General features: G+C 27.9%; 2 protein-coding genes across 2 annotated transcripts; one reads left to right on the forward strand and one right to left on the reverse strand.

Annotated features, from left to right (window-relative positions):
* Positions 1 to 9,743: 9,743 nt before the first annotated feature.
* On the forward strand, positions 9,744 to 15,797 carry Tsp_00062 (cholecystokinin receptor). Its single transcript, XM_003375806.1, has 4 exons — positions 9,744 to 10,098; positions 12,101 to 12,298; positions 12,563 to 12,730; positions 15,052 to 15,797. Exons 1-4 carry the CDS (start codon positions 9,744 to 9,746, stop codon positions 15,795 to 15,797), a joined length of 1,467 nt encoding a protein of 488 aa, XP_003375854.1.
* Positions 15,798 to 16,822: 1,025 nt separating this feature from the next.
* Positions 16,823 to 20,044, reverse strand: Tsp_00061 (calnexin). The gene is made up of 17 exons (XM_003375807.1): positions 19,958 to 20,044; positions 19,371 to 19,459; positions 18,897 to 18,955; positions 18,782 to 18,846; positions 18,640 to 18,719; positions 18,499 to 18,580; positions 18,329 to 18,445; positions 18,193 to 18,268; positions 18,060 to 18,138; positions 17,929 to 18,003; positions 17,838 to 17,873; positions 17,671 to 17,784; positions 17,575 to 17,615; positions 17,408 to 17,523; positions 17,306 to 17,350; positions 17,071 to 17,214; positions 16,823 to 16,993 (listed from the first exon to the last, which is right to left on the reverse strand). The coding sequence occupies exons 1-17, from the start codon at positions 20,042 to 20,044 to the stop codon at positions 16,823 to 16,825; spliced, it is 1,476 nt and encodes a 491-aa protein (XP_003375855.1).
* Positions 20,045 to 20,113: the final 69 nt, after the last annotated feature.

Below are 20,113 nucleotides of genomic sequence, written 5' to 3' on the forward strand. Positions count from 1 at the left end.
ATTTTTTGTGCTGCTTTTTTTTTATTTTGAATGAATCAGCAACATTCTTAATGCGTTTAAAGCATTCTTGTTGTTCGCATCGTGATTATATTTAGTATTTTTTAAATTAAAGAATATGCATATTTAAAAAAATATTTCCCCCTTTATAGAAAATATTAAAAAAATTATTACTGTATGAAATTGAAAAAATAATTTTTGTTCAATATCTAAATCATTTAGCATTGCTTTGAAAAAAATAGTAAAAGCGGCTATATTTATGCTTCAATGTGAATTTCAATTTTAGAAAAGAAATCATTATTTTGCAAGTGGGCCTTTTAAAAATTGCTCAATTTTATTAAAAATTACGTTTTAATTGAAATTTATTTTCAAAAATATGCAATGCAAAAATTTGAGATGCAACTTTTCCATCATTAATTGCATTGCAAATTAAAAATGAGTGAATACAAAGAAAGAAATTAGTTTTATTTATTTGATTCTTTTTTCTTTCAAATTTCCATCTTTGGCCAATGATATTATTAAAATTTCGAAATTTGATTTTGCATGAAATAAATTTTAGCTCAGTTTTTAGCTTTTTTTAAATATATTTATTTATTTATATGTACTTGCTTAATGTTTAAAAAAATACATCAAAACATTGTAATAATAACATGTGTTCCCTAAACAAATGTGTATTAAAAAATATTAAAATTATTGACGACAGATGAAATGGATAATGAAATTAAATCCGCCTTTTCTTTATTCATTAAAGTTTTTTTCGAATTTAAGCACAATCATGTAAATCAAAATAGCATTCAATTGTAAATCAGTCCACTTCAGTGTTGACTGATCAAACACACTTCATACTGAATAACCGATGAATTATTTGAAAGAAGGGGCGGCATCTCTTAAGTAAGCAGTTTCCAAATATTCACTGTAATGGAACAAAAGGCATCTCTCATCATGAATATCTATAATTAAAGCAAGCAACCAATCAATCATGCACAAAATTACAATAATATTATTGTATAGAAAAAGCAAGGAAAATGCTATCCAGATAAACTTCTATTCTACAGAAATTCTCTTTTACATTTGATTACAATATCTATAATTTTCATTATCATTACAACATACAAGATTATATTTTATTTATTTATTTCCTGGTTTTATACTGAACTGTTAGATAAAATATTAGTCAGTATAAGAACTGTAAGAAGCTGAATTTAAATTAAAAATTCTTCAAGTTGAACAAAATATTGAAACATTTGAATATATATATTCTGATTCAATGTTTGTCTAAAACATTTATTATTATAATAAAGCAAAACAAAATAAAATAAAATAAATAAATAATATATATATATATATATATATATATATGAGTTCTTATAAACGTATAGCATACATATAAGCTACAAGAAATGTAACTGCATATTTTCACAAAAGTGATTTATTAATAGAATGATTTTTAAAATAAAGTGGAAAAAACGGCTTAATTTAGGAGGTATGAGTTATTGGTTTTTTCTTTTTTAGCATTGTATAGCACTCAGCAAAATTTATGTAGAAGGATGATTTTTTATAAATGAAATTATGAAGCATATAGAGTGTTTCTGGAAATAAATATTGAATTGAGCATATTACATAAGAGTTCTCCTGAACAGTAGACAAGTACTAATCACAAATCGATTTATTTTATGTCAATTTAATATGCTGCTTCCGTTGATGACATGTCAATGTTAAAAGTGTTTATTTATTATAAGAAAATATGTAAAGAGCTGTATTTCTTCCCTGATTATTGGATTTTATTTTCAAAACTTCCTTTAGATCTTAAAGTATTTTATTTTTCAACTATAGTTGAATTTGTTTGGTAAGTCATGAATCATCACTGTGCTTTTTTTTCATCAATGACTGCTCATTTTTCCAACTATTCTTTGAAACATTAATTATTTTTATAGAAATATGCTTAATTTTATATAAAATGTTTTTAATGATAGAGATTACTTCAATTTCTCTTCGTATACAGCAGTTGAACTGGAGAACATGGATTAAGAACTAAATTGAAGAATAAAAAATTAATACCATTTGCATTATTATTATGATTATAAAGTATTACATTAATAGCAATATTTCATTAATGTGGTTTGTTCTCATAGTTCATACTTTTCATATACAGCTTAAAGAGGTACTTGGTATCAAATGAATACAAGCATATGTTGTGAATTGTATTTTTTCAAAGCTAAAAAATTTAAATTCTTTAACTCTTGTGTTAAATGAATGAAATACAATTTTAATTCATCGTTTGTTTCTACAGCAAAAGGATTATGTTTTTCAAGAAAATGATATACTTATTTTTAAGTGAAAACTTTTTGTTAGTCGAAAAAAATCATAATTAGCAATATGGCAATTTTAAAAGAAGATATTTTTAAGACAAACTATTGGCCAGTGACAAATCCTTTCATTTACGCCGATGCATTTCAGAAAAACTTTTGAAACGCGTCAATTTTGACATCAAACAAGAAATTACGTTGTTAACAATTCATATATTTCCCTAAAGAGATGTCAATTTTTAGTTTTTTTTCCTTTTTTTCGTTTGGTCTGCTAGCTGAACTTGCCACTACTAGCCATTCATTGTTCAACAAGTTTACTTTGAGAAGTGTTGAAACCTCCATTTCTTAATTTTTTAATTACATAATTTATGCAAATAATTATGAAAAATATAGTTAATTAGTAATAACAGTAAACGATTTATAAAAATAATAATAAATAGTTAACAAATTCTAAATAAAATTATAAAATGTATTTGAAAAAACAATATATAATATTTATGCAAATAAGGAAGTAGCTTTTTTTCTTATTTTATTTTTGATGAAACAGCATTTTTCGTGCAGTAGTACGTGAACAAAGAGTTTCTTTGAAAATTAGTAACGTGCTTGTTGGAATAAATTTTGAACTTGGCGCTGAGGGAAAGACGAACCCCAGTTAGAAGCAAGAAGTTTATTATATATAATTTGCATTCATAAGTTGATGACGTGTAAAAATGCTACAGCTGACGTGTACATCAACTTAAAATTGATAGAAGCAGTAGTCATCGGGGCCGTTGTCAACAGCTAATAAGTGAAATCTTGCGACCCAGGACAAAACAATCACGACATTAAGCATGCAGCAGATGCGTATTATTCAATTTTGACGAATTCCGGAAAAGTTTTGGAATCAAAATGTTTGAATATTTGATAGTTGGATAAAATTTAATGGACAAAACGAAAATGTTGAATTTATTCAATAAAGTGCCATTTATTGAACACAAGAAAACTGAAGTGTTCATCATCCCGTATATTTCCTTAATAGCGACAATGCAGATAACGGTAGGAAAATTTTTTGTGATTCATTCACAATATTTGACCAATTAATGCTTATAAAATTTATAAAACCTTGAATTTCATAAAAATCAAAGTCAGAGCAATGAAAAATTTCCCTAATTTATTCTATTAAAAAGCTAAACCACTGTGAAAATATTAATGATTGTTTCTCTTTCTTTTGATTAGTTCAGTTTATTTCAATTATATAAATCCATCGTGAAAATTTAATTCATTTATTATTATATTTATTTCAAAACTTTTTTAATATAAAATGAGCAAATCTTTTATTTTATATATCTAATAATTTATGCTCAACTATAAACTGACTGTTTTAATAATTCATGGTCAATGGCATATTATGCACTTTTCACATTTGTTGTATATGGTGTACCATCGAGACAAGCTAATATATTTTTTAAAAGTAAAATAAAATAGACTATCATCTGCTGACAGATATTGACGTAAAAATGAAAATTTACTGCTTTCATTTTCACTGGCCGGAAGAAATCTTTTTGGCATCAAAATGCAACGTTCATCACCAACATATATGTTGGGCAAATTTTTTTTACAAAGATGCTTTGATTTATAATCAAATAATACGGAAATTCATTGCTTTCTGAAAAAGTTTTTATTTCATATTCATTGTTGACATTAGCAATCATGCTCACAAAATATTTTTGAGAAGAAATGTTTTACCAACTTGCCCTCAGCGGATGATATAAGCAACATCATCATTTCATATCTACAGTATGTGAAGCACATTTTGTAATGTTACTTTTTGCAAGGTTTTGTAGATTGTGTTGAAGTTGGATTGAAAGCTAAACAGAAAGTTTTATAGAAAAAGTTTCATAATTGCATCTGTATCTGACTGAAAATTTAAAGTACCAGAATCACTTTTATGTCCGTAATGCTAAATCAGCGTATAAATTTGTCCCAGCACAGCTGATGAAATTTAATGAAGTATTTGAAGCTGCAGAAGATTTCATGAATTCTTGATTTTTAAATTACAAATCAATAATGAGTAAGTTAAATTCTAAACTTTAATGAAAATGATTTTTTTGAATTTTCTTAATAGATTTTGACTTAATCTTAATGATGACAGTCGAAAAATTGAATTAAAGCAATCAAAGAAATTTTGTTAAATATTACTAATTTCACATATCTATGTCGTGAACTTTTAAATTAATTTGAATGTTAAATTTATTCGCAGCATTTTATAAACTACTGATATCAATAAATACGTTGACATCTATTCATGTAGGCAATATTTAGAATTTTTAAGTTTTCTTCATATTTTTTTATTTGTTGTTTCCTTTTTATTAAAATTTATCATATATGCATAATTTCAAAACAAACAGAAGTTACTGCAAATGCATAATAGTATTACAGAAAAAAATGACAAGTTTATTATATTTTATGAGCAATTAATTGCCAGACGAATTAATATTATAATCGTTTATGTCAGAAAAAATAGAAATTAATAAATGTCTGATGATTTAATAAATATATTTATATTTATAATGTTCAAAAATTAGCTATTTTTTATTGTTAAATTTAAACTGTCAACTTCCTGAATATTGACAAATTGCTAATAAAAATGCGATTTAAGCTTAAATTTCAAATAAACATTTCAGATTTTATTTGCTGCTGAATTAAAGTGTGCTAGCTTCATTCTCATTCAAACTTTTATGATTATTTGCCATTTTTTATTTTGTTACATTGCTTTCTTAAAATATTTTTTCATTTTGATAGTTTAAATAATTTTCACATTATTTTCCTCTTATCAATGAAGCGCTTTGTTTTTCTGTATGCACCCGTGAAACAATGCTATTTCATTCTTTTGTTTGTATGTTGAATCATTAAAGTGAAGGAAATCACTGACTTTATTCAATTGCAATGAAGTCTGCCTTTGTAGAATGACAATAAAAGCCGTTTCCATTTTCCTATATAATAATATTCACTAACTGATTTTGCTCAAAACATGAGAAAGATGAGAACAATAACAATGTAAACAGTCAACTAAGATTAAAGAGAGAATATGTGCATTTCAAAATATCTTTTGCGTGAACTGTGTGAAAGGCTATGTAGAATCAAGATCAGAATATGCACTGAGAAAAATCATTTAATTATAACTCATTCTATTGAAATTTAAACATTTGTAAGTTTTTCTTCACTATTATTAAAATTAACATAAAACAACTGCATTATACTTTTTATAGATTTCTATTCTATGCATTATATATATAGAACGGGTATCCTTTGCAACAATGTTACACACTGTCATGATTTGGATTGACGAATAAATTTCTTGGTTTAGGGTTTGGCAATGAAAAATGTTTTTTTTTCTACAACATTTCGTAATGTCCTTTTATTATACCACAACCAATATGCAGAAATCAGATAGATGCTTACGTAGTGTTGTCGTAAATCTTTCAATAGCACCTGACGTGAGCTTTAGCAATAATTAGTTTTCCTGCCACTCAATAATCATTCTTTACGTTTCTACTTGTTTTGCATTCAACTTTCGTTTACATAAGAAAAATTTTTATTATTCATCTACGATAAAAATTTCTTATGATGAATAAGTTGATATCTGCGTCGTTTGGACTACATTTACTGTATTTTAATGATACATTAATAATTGCACTTTCCATTTAATGTTGCTTTTCGATTGTAAGAGTGGCAATTTAATTAAACAATAATAATATATATTTTTACAAATAATTAAACAGCTAGTCAACATAATCAATAAATATGTTGATCTGTTGCACAGTGAGATTTGAAAAATAAAAAACAATTCTGTGATTCATAATACCTATACCTGCAGTAGCAGCAGTCTGTTATTTGCATAGCCATCGTATGTAGTTATGCATTGATAGAATTCAAATGATATAAAAATAAAGATTATAAGCATTGAAAAACAATTTAATTCAAAGGAGAAAAAAATCACTTAGTCGCTTGAATAGCAGATGGCAAAAATTCCATCAACTGAGAGTCAACGTATTCTAAAATTCTACTTTTCATTGGTCTTTGCATTGTTATCGTTTTGTTGCTTGTTGCAAGCTCTTTTTTTTCCTCGATTGATTTGAGCACAAATCTAAGTTGGTTTGCTTTTATACAGTTTAATTTCGAACTTCAACATCAACAGAAAGAGTTAAGTTCTAACGGCTTTTTATGGGAATCAGATTTGGAATACATATTTCATTATTTCTGAGGTAATATTGTTTTTTAAATAAAATACACATATAACGGTTTGTCGAAATTATCAGATAATGCTTTATAAACACAGTTAATTGCTAATTACAATGTTGTGATAATTGTTTGCTCATTTATGAACATAAAGAAAAAAACCACAAACAAAATTGGCTAGTTGCTGTTTTTTAATATTGCATCTCAGTATGTACATGTGATTTGTCATCGCTTTCGCAGCTTATCATGTGAAAAATGATGTTGCTTTAAAATAAGAAATGCAATAGATGTCATATTTGTAAATTAGGCAATTAATTAAAATTAAAAGTGAAACAAAATTGCTAACAAGCAAGCAAGCAAGCATCAGAAAAACACGTAACCATTTGAAAATTAATCATAAATTAGTCAGCTGCACTAACAAATACGAATTCAGTGGACAAGTTGATTTAATTTGCTTTGTCTGCATTTTTGCTCTTTGATGTCTAATATAAACTTCACACCCATATTCAAAATCCACACGATGATTTAAAATTAATTAGTTGCATGATAAAGCACAATTTGAAATATTTTCCTATCAAAAATAATAAACATGAATTAATTGTATATTATAGTAAAAATCGATACAATTGTTGTTTTTTTTAAATATAATTTAATAACTTGCGCATAATTTATATCAAATAGCAATATTTCTCTGATTGACTACAGCATTTAAAAGAGTTGAGTTTGATTAGAATGAAGTTTTGTTTTACTTTTGTTTTGGCACTTTTTTGTTAATTGAAGCTAAATGAAAGCTATTTTCCAGCGTTGGTAAATGTTTTCAGTTTTGAATTCTCCAATTACAGTTTCAATTTATTTTGATTGTGGTAGCCTTGCTTTAAATTGTTTAGCTAAATTTGCAATCTGCAAAATTTGTAACCCACCGTGGCAGCACATGCGCGCGTTTGCAACTTTGATAAAAAGCAAAGCACGCAGACCTTCTAAAATCTAATAAGCTATTGACGAGAACTTTCTTTTTTTTCCACAATCAAGTGTCCGAAAATTGCTCTCTATGAAATTCTAACAATATTTCGTTCTCGTTTCTGAAGCTGAAATGTGTCCATTCAACTTCTTCATTGTTGTTCTGCTTGTATGCAAAACGTACTCATACACATACACACACGCAGCTTATATATATTTGAATAAAGTTTTGTTCAGTTGCTCAGTAGTGAAATATCAAAATGCACAGATAAAATTGAAGATTTATTTTTGTTATTGATTTGAAAATTCTTCGCTACTGATAACAGAAACGTATTGTCATTAAAACTTATGCAACGAAAAATTGCAGAGGCAATTTGCACACAACATCCATTCCAACAGCTGTCCTTTTCAAATTTCTACAATTTAATAAATTATTCATTGTTTGATAATTTTGCATTTGACTTTAAAATATGACTTGTTTGCTTTTAATTTTCTATTAACATCACATAACTGATGAATAATAATGTGCAAAGAAGAACATTCTGCAACTTTACAATAAGTGCTATGTTTTTTCAATTTTCCAACAACAAGTCAAATATTAAAAAAATTTTCAGTTTTTGACTGAAAATTTAAGAGTATTTCAATTTTCTTTATTTTTTATGTATTAAGTTTCTTTATTACGCAAATCTGAAAACTATATTATATATATATATATATATATATATATATATATATATATATATATATGCATTTTTCCAAAATACTTACTTTTTAGTTCAAATTACTGGCATTTTTTTCAGGACTTCGTCTGCCTATTTTCCTTTGCCTGGTTTGTTTTTTTCAAAGTAAAAAAGTAAAAAATTCACTTTCATTAATCACGTAATGAATGCAGAGATGTTTTTTATATCATAAAAAAATTCATTCCAAATAAACAACTCGTTTATCTTTTTTGCATGTATTTTTGTTAGTTGTACTGTACTGTATAGTTAATGATTATTCTTTGCTTTACAATTTGGCCAATTATGTATGAAGCAAAATTGAAATTTCATTTTAAATATGAAAATTGGAAAGTTTGCAAACAAAATTTTTTAATCTCTTATTTTGGACTACTATACAACAATATGAACAATGTATTGCTATTTAATTATTATCCAATTTACACAATACTTGATATATGCATTTTTTCAGTTAAATATTTAGTTGATGATAAATGTTTTTGAAAATAAATGTTTAAAGAAGAAATTTGTCAATGAGCAATAAAAGAAGTATTTTGAACATTTTTATTCTAATAACCGACCAACTGAACATTCAATTTTGCCGTGCATTTTTCAAAATAAGTAACACTACCAAATCGAGATCAATAAGCTGCTGCTCAAGGGAAGGACAGTCATACGGGATTGGACCATCACAACAATCTGTCATGCATTAAGTGTCCTCTTTAATCCAGTTGGTCACAGTTTCATACTTATTAACGATGGGGAAACTGGAGTAGTGGAAAATCAATGTCCAGCTAAACTTTTAAAGGGTTTGTTTAAAAATTAGGAAATCGCCACCATTTACGCCAATCAACCAGCCCATTATTGCTTTCTTTCAAACGGTTGTTCAGCTCTTTCTCCACAAAGTCACTTCATTCATTTTTTTAAATTTGCATATTAGAAGGAAGTAATTTGAAAACAAAAAATTTATGATAATGCTAATAAAAGACTTAGCAGATCAAAAATTTTCTATGTTTGCAATTTTATTTTGAAAAGTTTACAATCTTTTCTATTGCCCTTTTCTACTTGAAGCAACAACCTCTGCCATCGGCACCGCAGCTTTTGCCCAGACGCAAGCAGAAGATTTTGCTTTTATTCCTCTCTCTCTCTCTCTCTTTGGTGCTTCTTGTTTCTTCTTTGTTATAGTTTTCAATTAAATTTTTACCCTAGTCACCTCAGGGATTTCCTTTAAGATTTTTGTCAACGCTAAGCAGAATGTATAGCACTCTGGGGATGGTTGGTTTTAAAACAGCAAGATTAAAAATTTGTTTTCTGCGTCAGCACGGTGAGCGTGTTTGTTGTTTTTTTAATTTATGAAAATTTTTTAATTTATGGAAAATATTGTTTGCACTTTGCATTTCATTGCTAAATTTGAAAATGATGCATTATTGAAAAGTTCTGAAATTTCAATTTCAAAAGTAGACTAATAAATTAACATCTTTAGATATAGAGAAGTTCAATTGTTCGGCTTAGTTCCGTCTTCTAACGACTGCGGCGGTTGTTTGCAAATATGGACAACGTGACCACTCACGAAGCGCCACTTTCACTTGTACTGGTAAATCTTACAGTAAGAACTGTAAACATCTCCCCTTATGAAGAATTGCCTGAACCTTGCCAATTGATCGACAGCAGCGGAAACAAGCTGCTGATGGTCGTTTTCACCATCATTTTCTGCTTGTCAGTAATTGGAAACAGTCTTGTCATTGTAACAATTGTGCAAAATCGTTGGATGAGGACAATAACCAACCTTTTTCTCTTGAATATGGCCATCAGCGATTTGTTGCTCACATTAATTTGCATGCCTCCCACATTGACGGCAATTTTGTTTCAATGTTTCATATGGGGTCAAAAAATGAAATGGATGTGTACGTTGATTAGCTTTTTACAACGTAAGTAAAATTTTTAAAATTTACATATTATTATTATTTCAATTCTATAATTTTATTTCACACATTTCTAGCATATCAACTGTCGATTTTCATTACTTTTTTTTACTATAGTCCTTGATAAATAAATTTGTAGAATCTAAAAAACTCTAAAAATGACATATCAGTGAATTATTTTATTTATTTTTTATTAAAATAATCTCAGAATTACTTCATTATAAACTTCATTAGTGTCAGAAAGCTCAAGTGAGTAATTTATTTGTTACGGAAAAACAACTCTCCTTTTTTAAATAAATAAAAATAAATAATTTAAATATTGAATTTGTTATTCAATCTTTTAAATATTTGCATCTGACTGGAATAAATTTTTTGATGCGATTAGGAATATTCATTTTTTCTATTTAATTTTAGGAGAATTTCATTTTTCCTTCAGATAAAAAACATTTAAGAAGCTAATTCTTTTGATCGTTAAATTTAATGTTCATGCTACATTAATATTTAGTTAATACTGAATAGTTTTCCTGAAATTCAATAAAATCTAATTTTTCAAGTAAATGAACTTTATTTTGATTATTTTTTTGAAAAGTAATTGATTTTTTTATTTTGGTAATAGTTATTTTATTTCATTTTATTAGTATATTTCAACTATTTACAGTATCGCAATGAATAGAAGAATTTTACACTGATGCATTTACTTTTTCCAATTCTACTAGTACAACTTTTTTTTATTCAATTTTTTGTAATATTTAAAAGAAAATCGGTTATGTAATGTTAAAAATGTGCAATATCTGCTTCCAAAAGAAAATACAATCCTTCTATAGTTTTAACTTGTCTAAGACGTTCTTTTGAAAATTTTAAAATAAGCATAACATTCAGTAGAATTAATATGGAATCCTGGTAAAAGTTCAAGTAAAAGCATGTTTCAACTCTGTGTAACATTAGTCAAAAAATATTTAAACATTTATATTCAAACTCTAACTTTACATGATAAAAAACAAATTCTATTTATGTATGATTTAATCGTGAATTATTACAAATTAAATTTATGTTATTAGGTGATAAATTAAAAAATTTTAATTGTTTATAGCAGTTCATTTGATTCTGAAGTAATGAGAAGAGCGATATATATTATTCTTCAAAAATTATTCTTTTGGAAATGATATGCTTATTTTTGGAAGCTTTCATTTTAAGAATGTTTGTTAGGATTGTTATTAAATTTAATTATTTGTAATATTTTCAATGTTATCTTGCTTAGTTGCAATATAAATTTGGCTTAAAATAGAACGAAAATAATAAATGCCCAAAATTACTAGGACTCACTATATCATTAAAACATGGCATTGTAATTAAACTTGAATAAATTGAATTCGCTTCAAACATTTTTTTAATTATAAATTAATAATTTTGTTGATCTGTTGATTATTTTCATTATTATTATTATTATTATTATTATTATTATTATTATTATTATTATTATTATTATTATTATTATTATTATTATTATTATTATTATTATTATTATTATGAAAGGAGAAGTGTATTTAGTTTAAATTTTAGACAATGGGAACTTTTTATACTTTTAAAAATGTTGAATTGCATTTTACAATTTACATAAAATTCATCAGTACTAACATCACATTATTGCACAAAAACTGATTTGCTGGTTTTCCACTGAAATATTTAATTCAAGAATTTTGTTTAAGTATAAAAATATATGCTTTCAGCTTTTATAATGTTATAAGCAAGTTATAAACTGAGGCATTCATTTATGCCGTTTAACACCAGCCAACTGCGAGCATTTTCTCTATGCTGTTAATATGATTTATTTACAACTGTATAAGTCCATGTTTACTGAAAGAATATTTTAAAAATAATTCTCCCCCATTAAGTAATAATTTTTTATAATTATCCTTTTAAATATTAAATTTGCATTTTATTTAAATTGTGGAAATGAATAGCATAAGCTTGATTGTATTTTAAGCTGTTTCTGTGGCCGCAAATGCAAATACATTGGTGGCCATTGCTTTGGAACGTTATTATGCTCTTTGTCGGCCTCTACAGTCAAGACAGTGGCAAACCAAATCTAATGTCGTTAGAATGATGATAATTGTTTGGACAGCTTCTTTTACTTGTTCCATTCCTCAAGCCATTGTTGCTGAAGTGATTGAAATTCGTCCAGGTGAAACATTTTTTTCCATTTCTTTTCATTTAAAATTAATCTGATCATTAAATTTAAAATTAAATCTTTTTGATTAAAGTGTTATTTTGCAAAAACTATTTTCATATAAGTTTACCTGCTATGGAGCCGCAGTATTTCTTATTAAAAAATATCATACTTTTAGTAAACATAAGTTTCCACTTACATGTATAAATGAAATCATGAAAATGAATAAAGAAACACAGTTTATCATTTACAGTATAACATATCTTTCTGAATGTTTAGGACAGCTAAATTGTCGTGATAACTGGCCTTCAGGACAAGCCCAACTGATCTACTTCATTTTTCTTTCTCTCGTTCTCTTCATTATCCCTTTGATAATTATGACAATGCTTTACAGTTTGGTTATACGGAGCTTATGGCTAGGCATTAAGCTACACAGCCAACAATCTGGTAAGAGCAATTGTTATTTATATTTTAGTTAATTAATTGTTATAAATTTAAGAAAAAATGCAATAACGCTTAAAAAATTCCAATATAAAATTTCTTATTATTTTTGCTAGAGTCAGTTGAATTGGTTTGTGATAAATAGCATTTTTGAATTATTAACAAAATTCATTGCCTTCATAAATGTCGAAATAGCATTTCTGCAATATATTTCAAAAAAATTAAAATTTTTATTAAAACTTGCACATTAAAATTTCATAATTAAATTTAATTTTTTGTCTTGATAATGGAAAAATTCATTTTTTTAAATATATTTGATATTTCAAGTCTTATAATCGACGTAAAAATAAGTAATTTTAAAACAAAATTGTGTTTGCACCAGACTGATAATCAATACAGTAAATGTTACTATCAGTACTGTAGATTGAGGCAAAGCATTGAGGCAGAAGAAGTTCCAACGCATTTGTTATGCTTGGTGACAATTTAACTGACGCCTGTCTTTTTTGGCAGAATGTCGTCATCATTTAGAATACATTTTCATATCTTTTGTGATTTAAAAATCAATATTTTAAACAAAAGCTGAAGATTAATAACAGTGCAATCAAGCGTAGAAAAGCACCACTAATCAACTGCGATTTGTCATTGTTCTAGTTGACATTTTTGCACTTTAATGTCAGTTCATTAGAATGAATCAGAACGATGGAAGCCATACTTTTTATTTCAAAAATTGTTCTGCAATATTAAGCAGTGAAGTAAAGTTTGAGCTTTTATTCTTATTTTATAACTTTCATTATTATTTATAATGTTGATGATTACTGTAGCTGATACTGGTGCATATATATATATATGCTCAGAAATTTTGAAATTATCATAGATTACGTTGAACGTGGTAGATGAATGCAGTGCTTGTTCAAAATAATTACTTTTCCGTAATAAAAATGTAATATAATGATATTATTAAAATTTCAACAGTATCGATTAAACAAATATTGCATATTCATTTTATTGCTTTTACATAATTTGGCATTTTCTTTTTGGAGCCGTATTGAGCTTCAGTTTGCAGGTTAAATGTGAAATATTGCATATGTCAAATTATATTTAAATTTATGACAGAAATGTCATTGTCAGTGCAAGACATATATAAATATTCAATAAACGAATTATTGAAAAAGAAACAAAAAGTTATTGATATTTTTTCTCTATATTTATTTATAAGTCTGTATAACCCCAATCATGAAAACTGCAATTCATTCATACACACTGGTGTATTGCATTCAATCTGTTTGCTTTATTCAACCATCAGCTTCATTTCAGACGTTGGCATAGCAAATCTGACGATCTATTTTTGTTATCTATAAAAGCAAAAATTGTGGTTGAAAAGCAATTTTATCGCATCTGAACTTTGGTACTTACTTTAAGATTGATTCATCCTATGCTTATTATAAAATTGTCCATTGTGTTTACATATATGGTCAGATCGTTTCATAAAAAAATATGATCAAAAAAATCTTTTATAAATTTTTGTTTAAAGTGAAGAAACAGTACTTAAAAAGTAATAAAATATGACTGTAGTTTGAGGTAATCTAATTAAATTTATGAATAAATTTAAATGAATAATTTTTTCTATAAACTTTTTGCTTTTGGTTTTCATGCAAATTTTTCAATAATAATTAAGTAAAATAAACTTTGAATTTAGTCAGCATGTGGAAGTCTGTAATGAACATAATGCTCTATGCATAATGGACAGAATTTTTTTTTCATAACAAAGACACGATTAAACAAAATGGTTAATAAACATTGATAAATATTTCATCATTAAAACTACTTTATATGTTAGCTAATATGTTAACAATATTTTTAACTGTATTTCTTAATATGCAACATCAAAATTATGAATGATGCTGTTTATGTTTATGAATAATTGTAAATTGATTTGTTGTTTGATTCCAGTGATGCATTTTTTAAGAATTTCAAATGAAAAATGGAATACGCACAACTTTTAGCAGTAAAATGAAATGTTTTAAATTCAACTATTTTCAAATTTGAAGATCAGAATGATAGCAGAGAGGTGTAAGATATTTCCATTAAATCTCTGCAATCAAGAAAGGGCTCCAAATGATACCGCTAGATTGGCATATTTACACAACAACAATAACACACATCAGTAGTATAACATCATGCTCATTAAGTGAATGTATATATTTGTTGTTCATATTTAATAATCTTATTTGAAGCATCTTTAAGAGGGAAAAATAAAATTTTCATTTTCTAATTCAGAGTGTATATTTTTTGCTTTTCTAATTTGTTCTTTTTTGGTATTGTTGTAGAGCCTTCATTATTGAACAGCAAATCGGGTACGCGGCAAAGTTCGCTAGATACCACTGATCAGCTGATTGATGAACCAGATGAAAAACGCCAATCAAAAAATGGTTGGACTGCTTTCAAGCTTGCCACCTCCTGCAGTGGCTTTTTCTTTCCCAACCGACCTAAAACTGCCGGGGTTGGGTCCAATGGGGAATCAGCCAATCAGTCGAAGCGCAGTCGAGCACGCTTAAGTGGAGCTTTTCTACGAAGCACCCATATCGAAAAAAGTTTGCAAACAAAAAAACGAGTAATAAAAATGTTAGCTGCTATTGTGGCAGAGTTTTTCATCTGCTGGATGCCATTCTACACCTTCTATCTGGTAGTGATAATTCGGCCAGCGTTGTTCGATGCCAGCTGTTACGTTACATTTCTTATAATGGCTTATTTGAGCACTTGTACCAATCCAATTACTTACTGCTTCATGAATAGCAAATTTCGAAAAGCATTTCTAGCTGCCATCGGTTGCCATATTAAAGAAGATGACAAGAGGAACTTTCGCAAATCTACTGGCCCAAAAAGACGCGAAGCATTCCGACTTCCGTCGGTAAAACCCGGCGATCCACTGCCCAGTATGCAACCGCTGGATGAGGAGAATTTAATCAGACAATTGTCGAATGAGAATTATGTTACCGCAAGGCAAAGCTTAACTGATGGTTTTGTGGACTCTCTAGAAAAAGCAGCTCTAACTACTCTGCAATCTGAAGAGTAGTAACTTCACTGTCTTCCTATTTTTTCACAACTTCATCTCTCTGATAACATCCAAGTTTGTATTGCGTGCTGTTGCAGTTATTATTTAAAGTAAATTATGTTTTCATTTAATCAAAATCTCAAATACTGAGCAAATTCATCAACGTCAAAAGTTATTGCAATTGTTTGAAACGCAAATCTAAATCAGAATTGTGAAAAATGTAAAACGATTCTTTTTTGATTGACATTTATTTTGAAAATATAATTATGAACAAAAGTCGAGCAATTTAAATTCAAGCAACTCAACTTTGAGGATACAAAATAAGCAAAAGCATCCGCCCAAGAACGAAATGCCCGCCAAAAATGAACAATCACAATATCGCTGCACTCACTATTATAATAAGCACAAGAATCAAAAATGCAAGAATTCTAAAAATTATATTAATAAAAAATGAAGAACGAACACATTTCAATCAAGCATAACTATTGGAAACCCAAAGCTGTAAAAAGTGCTCCAAAATGTGTAACTTGAACGCCAAGCAGCTTCTTCTTATCTAACGGCTGACGACATCTAACAAGAAATAATAAATAACAAGGCAACTATGGTACATCGAACAAAGTGAAGCAATGTTTAATTTTCACGACGAACTCGTCGACGAGGAGAACGTTCGTTCTGATCACTTTTTTCCATACGGACTGGAGACTGCAAATAAATAAACATTACCAGTTAATTAATCAGCAGTATGTCAGAAAAAAATTATGAATAAATAAATGCATGCATGCATACATAATCATCGCTGTCATTATCGCTATCACTCCGTTCTTCTTTTGAAAATTCACCAGCATCCTAAAATTTGCCATGATTACGATTCATTATCACACATATAAACTTTTTTTTCTCACTCACTTCTGCATTCTGAAAATTCTGTTTTGCATCGTCTTTCACGTCATTATCACCTTCTTCACTGCCTTCATCATCAGTAGCTGGAACATCAAATTTCTTCTTCATCCCCACATCCTTCTAAGATGAATAAGGAAATTTATATTTTAAGAATAATAATAATAATAATAATTTATCTGCCAAATCATCAGTCGAACCTTCGATGAACCAAAACAATATATGCACACCAAAACAACGGGAATCAAAGTCATCACGAAATAAACTGCCCAAAGCCAAGGTCTTGTATTTGCAGCTTCAACCAAACTCTCAAGAACTGACTGTTTCTATAAAATTATATGATATTTTACACTAAATTAAATTATGATACAAATAATTTGATAGTCCATGTGCTAACACTCGATGAGCTTCCTTCGACCGAGGCTTTTGCCGCCCAAGTTTTTGAAGCAAAATTATCCGCCACTTCCTTTTTATCAGTGATCAGAAAATTATCGAAAAAAATGCCATCACTCATGGTCCATAATTCAATACCAATTGCCGCCTTAAAATTTAAATAAATAACAAAGAATATTATATTTTCAGTTGTTATCTAAACGTACAATTGGTTCCATTGTAGAAAATATATTCTCAACATCAAAATAATCTGGATTCGGTATTTGACGGGGCTTCCATTTACCCTAAAAATCAAATGCATTAAACTAATCGTAAAAGTAATAAACGTAACACAAATATGCCTTGTATGCAGGATTTTTTATCATGGGTGGTAACCATTTTCCTTTGTATGCCGGATTCCTTTTTGTAGGACGTTTCCATTCACCACAACCAGGTGCAGACGCACATTTTGGATTTTCTAGCAACAAAACAATTTATAAAACTGAACTACGTTTTAACGTATAACTACTGATTAAAGGTGCTTCGTAAGTTCCATCCACCTCTTCATCCCTGAAATTTAAATCATCGTTATATACAGAAAAATCTTTAAATTTCATTTACAAACCAATCCGAAGGTTTTTCTGCTTTATCATCAGGAATGTATTCTGACTCATCATCTAGCCAACCTGATGGTTTCTCCGCATTATCGTCTTCAATATACTCTGGAGCATTTTCATCCCTTAATAAATAATTATAAAATAATAATAATTCATCTCACAAACTGAAACCTACCAATCATCTGGTTTCACTGCCTTTGAATCTGGTATCCTGAAATCAGACAGAAGTAAAAATAACAATTTTCCTTCAAATAACTTTCATCAACTCTTCTCTTTCGTCCCAATCTTCTGGTTTTCTATCATTTGGATCATCAATTTCTTCGGGTGGAATTATGCTAGGTCTAAATTTGCACAATTAAACAACAAACACTTATAAATAAGCATATTTAAATTATACTCTAGGCTAGTCTTCAAATTGCCACGCACAATTTCTTTCTGATCAATATAAATAACATATGAGTCATCCGGATTCAACACTGAAATAATTTCTGATAGATTCAAAAATATCGTTATAACAACTGTATATTTACCAAGAGTGTAAAGATGCGTTTTTCGATCGGTAAAGTAACTTTCAATTGGTTGAGTGCTTTGCGGTGCTGCATGTTCCTATATTCAACAGAATTTCAATACAAAGAATAAATCAAAGTTAATCATATGCTGTAATACCGCATATTCTTCTGAAAATGGATTTTTATAACGAATAATAAAATGCACTTTGGCATTTAAGCCACATTTATCTGGCCCAAACATTATCACGTAAGGCGTTTTGTCCACAAATTCAGTCTAAAAATAATGATGAAAATTTTAAAAGGTATATTATTGAATAAATAACTTACTAGCTTCAAAGTAGGCAAATGAGTAAGTAATTTAATGTAGGCACCACCACATTCTTGACCTTCTTGAAATTTGACATCATACCTTTTGATAAAAAAAAAATAGAAATTACAATAGATAAAACTGCAAAAATTAACATTTACTGAACAATGAGTGGCTTCTTGCTAGAAAAGTGAAATATACGGTCCAATTTAGAAGAAATTGCATGATGACGCGCTTTTTTCTAAAATCCAAGGTTCACAGTCATGCAAAATAAAGTTCAACAAAGTAATTTAACAAATTTACTTTAACAATTAATCCGTAATCATATTTCAACAAAGGTTCATTCCATTCTCCAATAGCCCATTCTCCTAAAGAATTTAGCATAAATTTATATAGACAACTACATAAACTTGTATACCGTCATATTTTGCAATATCTTCATCGACCCCTTCCTTTTTTGCCATAGACAAAATCCATCTAAATAAATTGAATAATAAAATGCCATACAAAACTGAACTAGAATTAACTTTATGTTCAAGCATTCATTTCTTACAAAACCAATTCGTTCATTAAACATTAATTCAAAATATCAATAATCAAAAATTAGATATTGTTAAAAATTTAATTATTTTTCATACAGTGTAGGTATTGAACAAAGTATAACGACTTTACTTTTCAAAGGAAAATTGCTAAACGGTTCTCATATATTAAAAATATGAAAAATAGAGCAACTCGAACTTGATAATCATTACAGTATAAAAGTAACGAATAAAGAATTGTAAAAATGTGTCCGAAAATGTCTCTGAAAATGATAAATAAAATAAAAATATTCATCTCTTATATCCATGTAGAGCTTTAACACAACTTGAAAAAAAATATTTTCAAAGCATACTTCTTTCCAATAGTATTTGTGTGTTTGAATGGATCAGCAAAGTACGCACCGGGCGGCGAAGCAGGAGTCTCATAGGAAACTGCAACGACCTAAATTAACAGTTTTACAAAAAAAGTTAGATGAGTACTACAAATGAACTGTTTTCATCAAATTCATTCAAATAAACACAATATTCACAGGTATATAGTAATATGAATACACAGAGTTAACAACCGTAAAATTCAATTATTTATTTAAGTGCTCAAATGCAGTATTCAGAGCCAAGAATGAAATAACAGATTTTAAAACCTGATGAATATGACTAAAAACAAAGGCCAAAATTTTTCAAAGAACTTACAACCTCTAAAAAGAATCTTAACTATTACTGTTCAAGCTACAAATCGCAGCATAGAAATGTAAAATACTATGGCATTTCTCTATCAAGATAAATTGGATAAAAACATTTAACACACTAACAAGAATGACCATCATCATAAAAAATCATCAATGTTAAAAAACATCGAAAAAAATATTTCATAAAGGATACATAACATATATTTAAGTTTGAAAAAGAGCATACAGCTAATTTTCATAGATTTCCATCTTACCTTCTCACTTTTTGAAGATTCACTTTCAGAACCATGCAGAAAACTGATTGAACATAAAAACACGATCAATAAAGAAATACTTTTCATGATGAATGCTAAAAAACCACAAAATTATTCAGATCCAACTAAACACTGAAATTAAACATGCAGCCGTTG

This window comes from Trichinella spiralis (genome assembly GCF_000181795.1).
Source record: "Trichinella spiralis strain ISS 195 chromosome Unknown Scfld4, whole genome shotgun sequence".
NCBI classification, from domain to species: domain Eukaryota; kingdom Metazoa; phylum Nematoda; class Enoplea; order Trichinellida; family Trichinellidae; genus Trichinella; species Trichinella spiralis.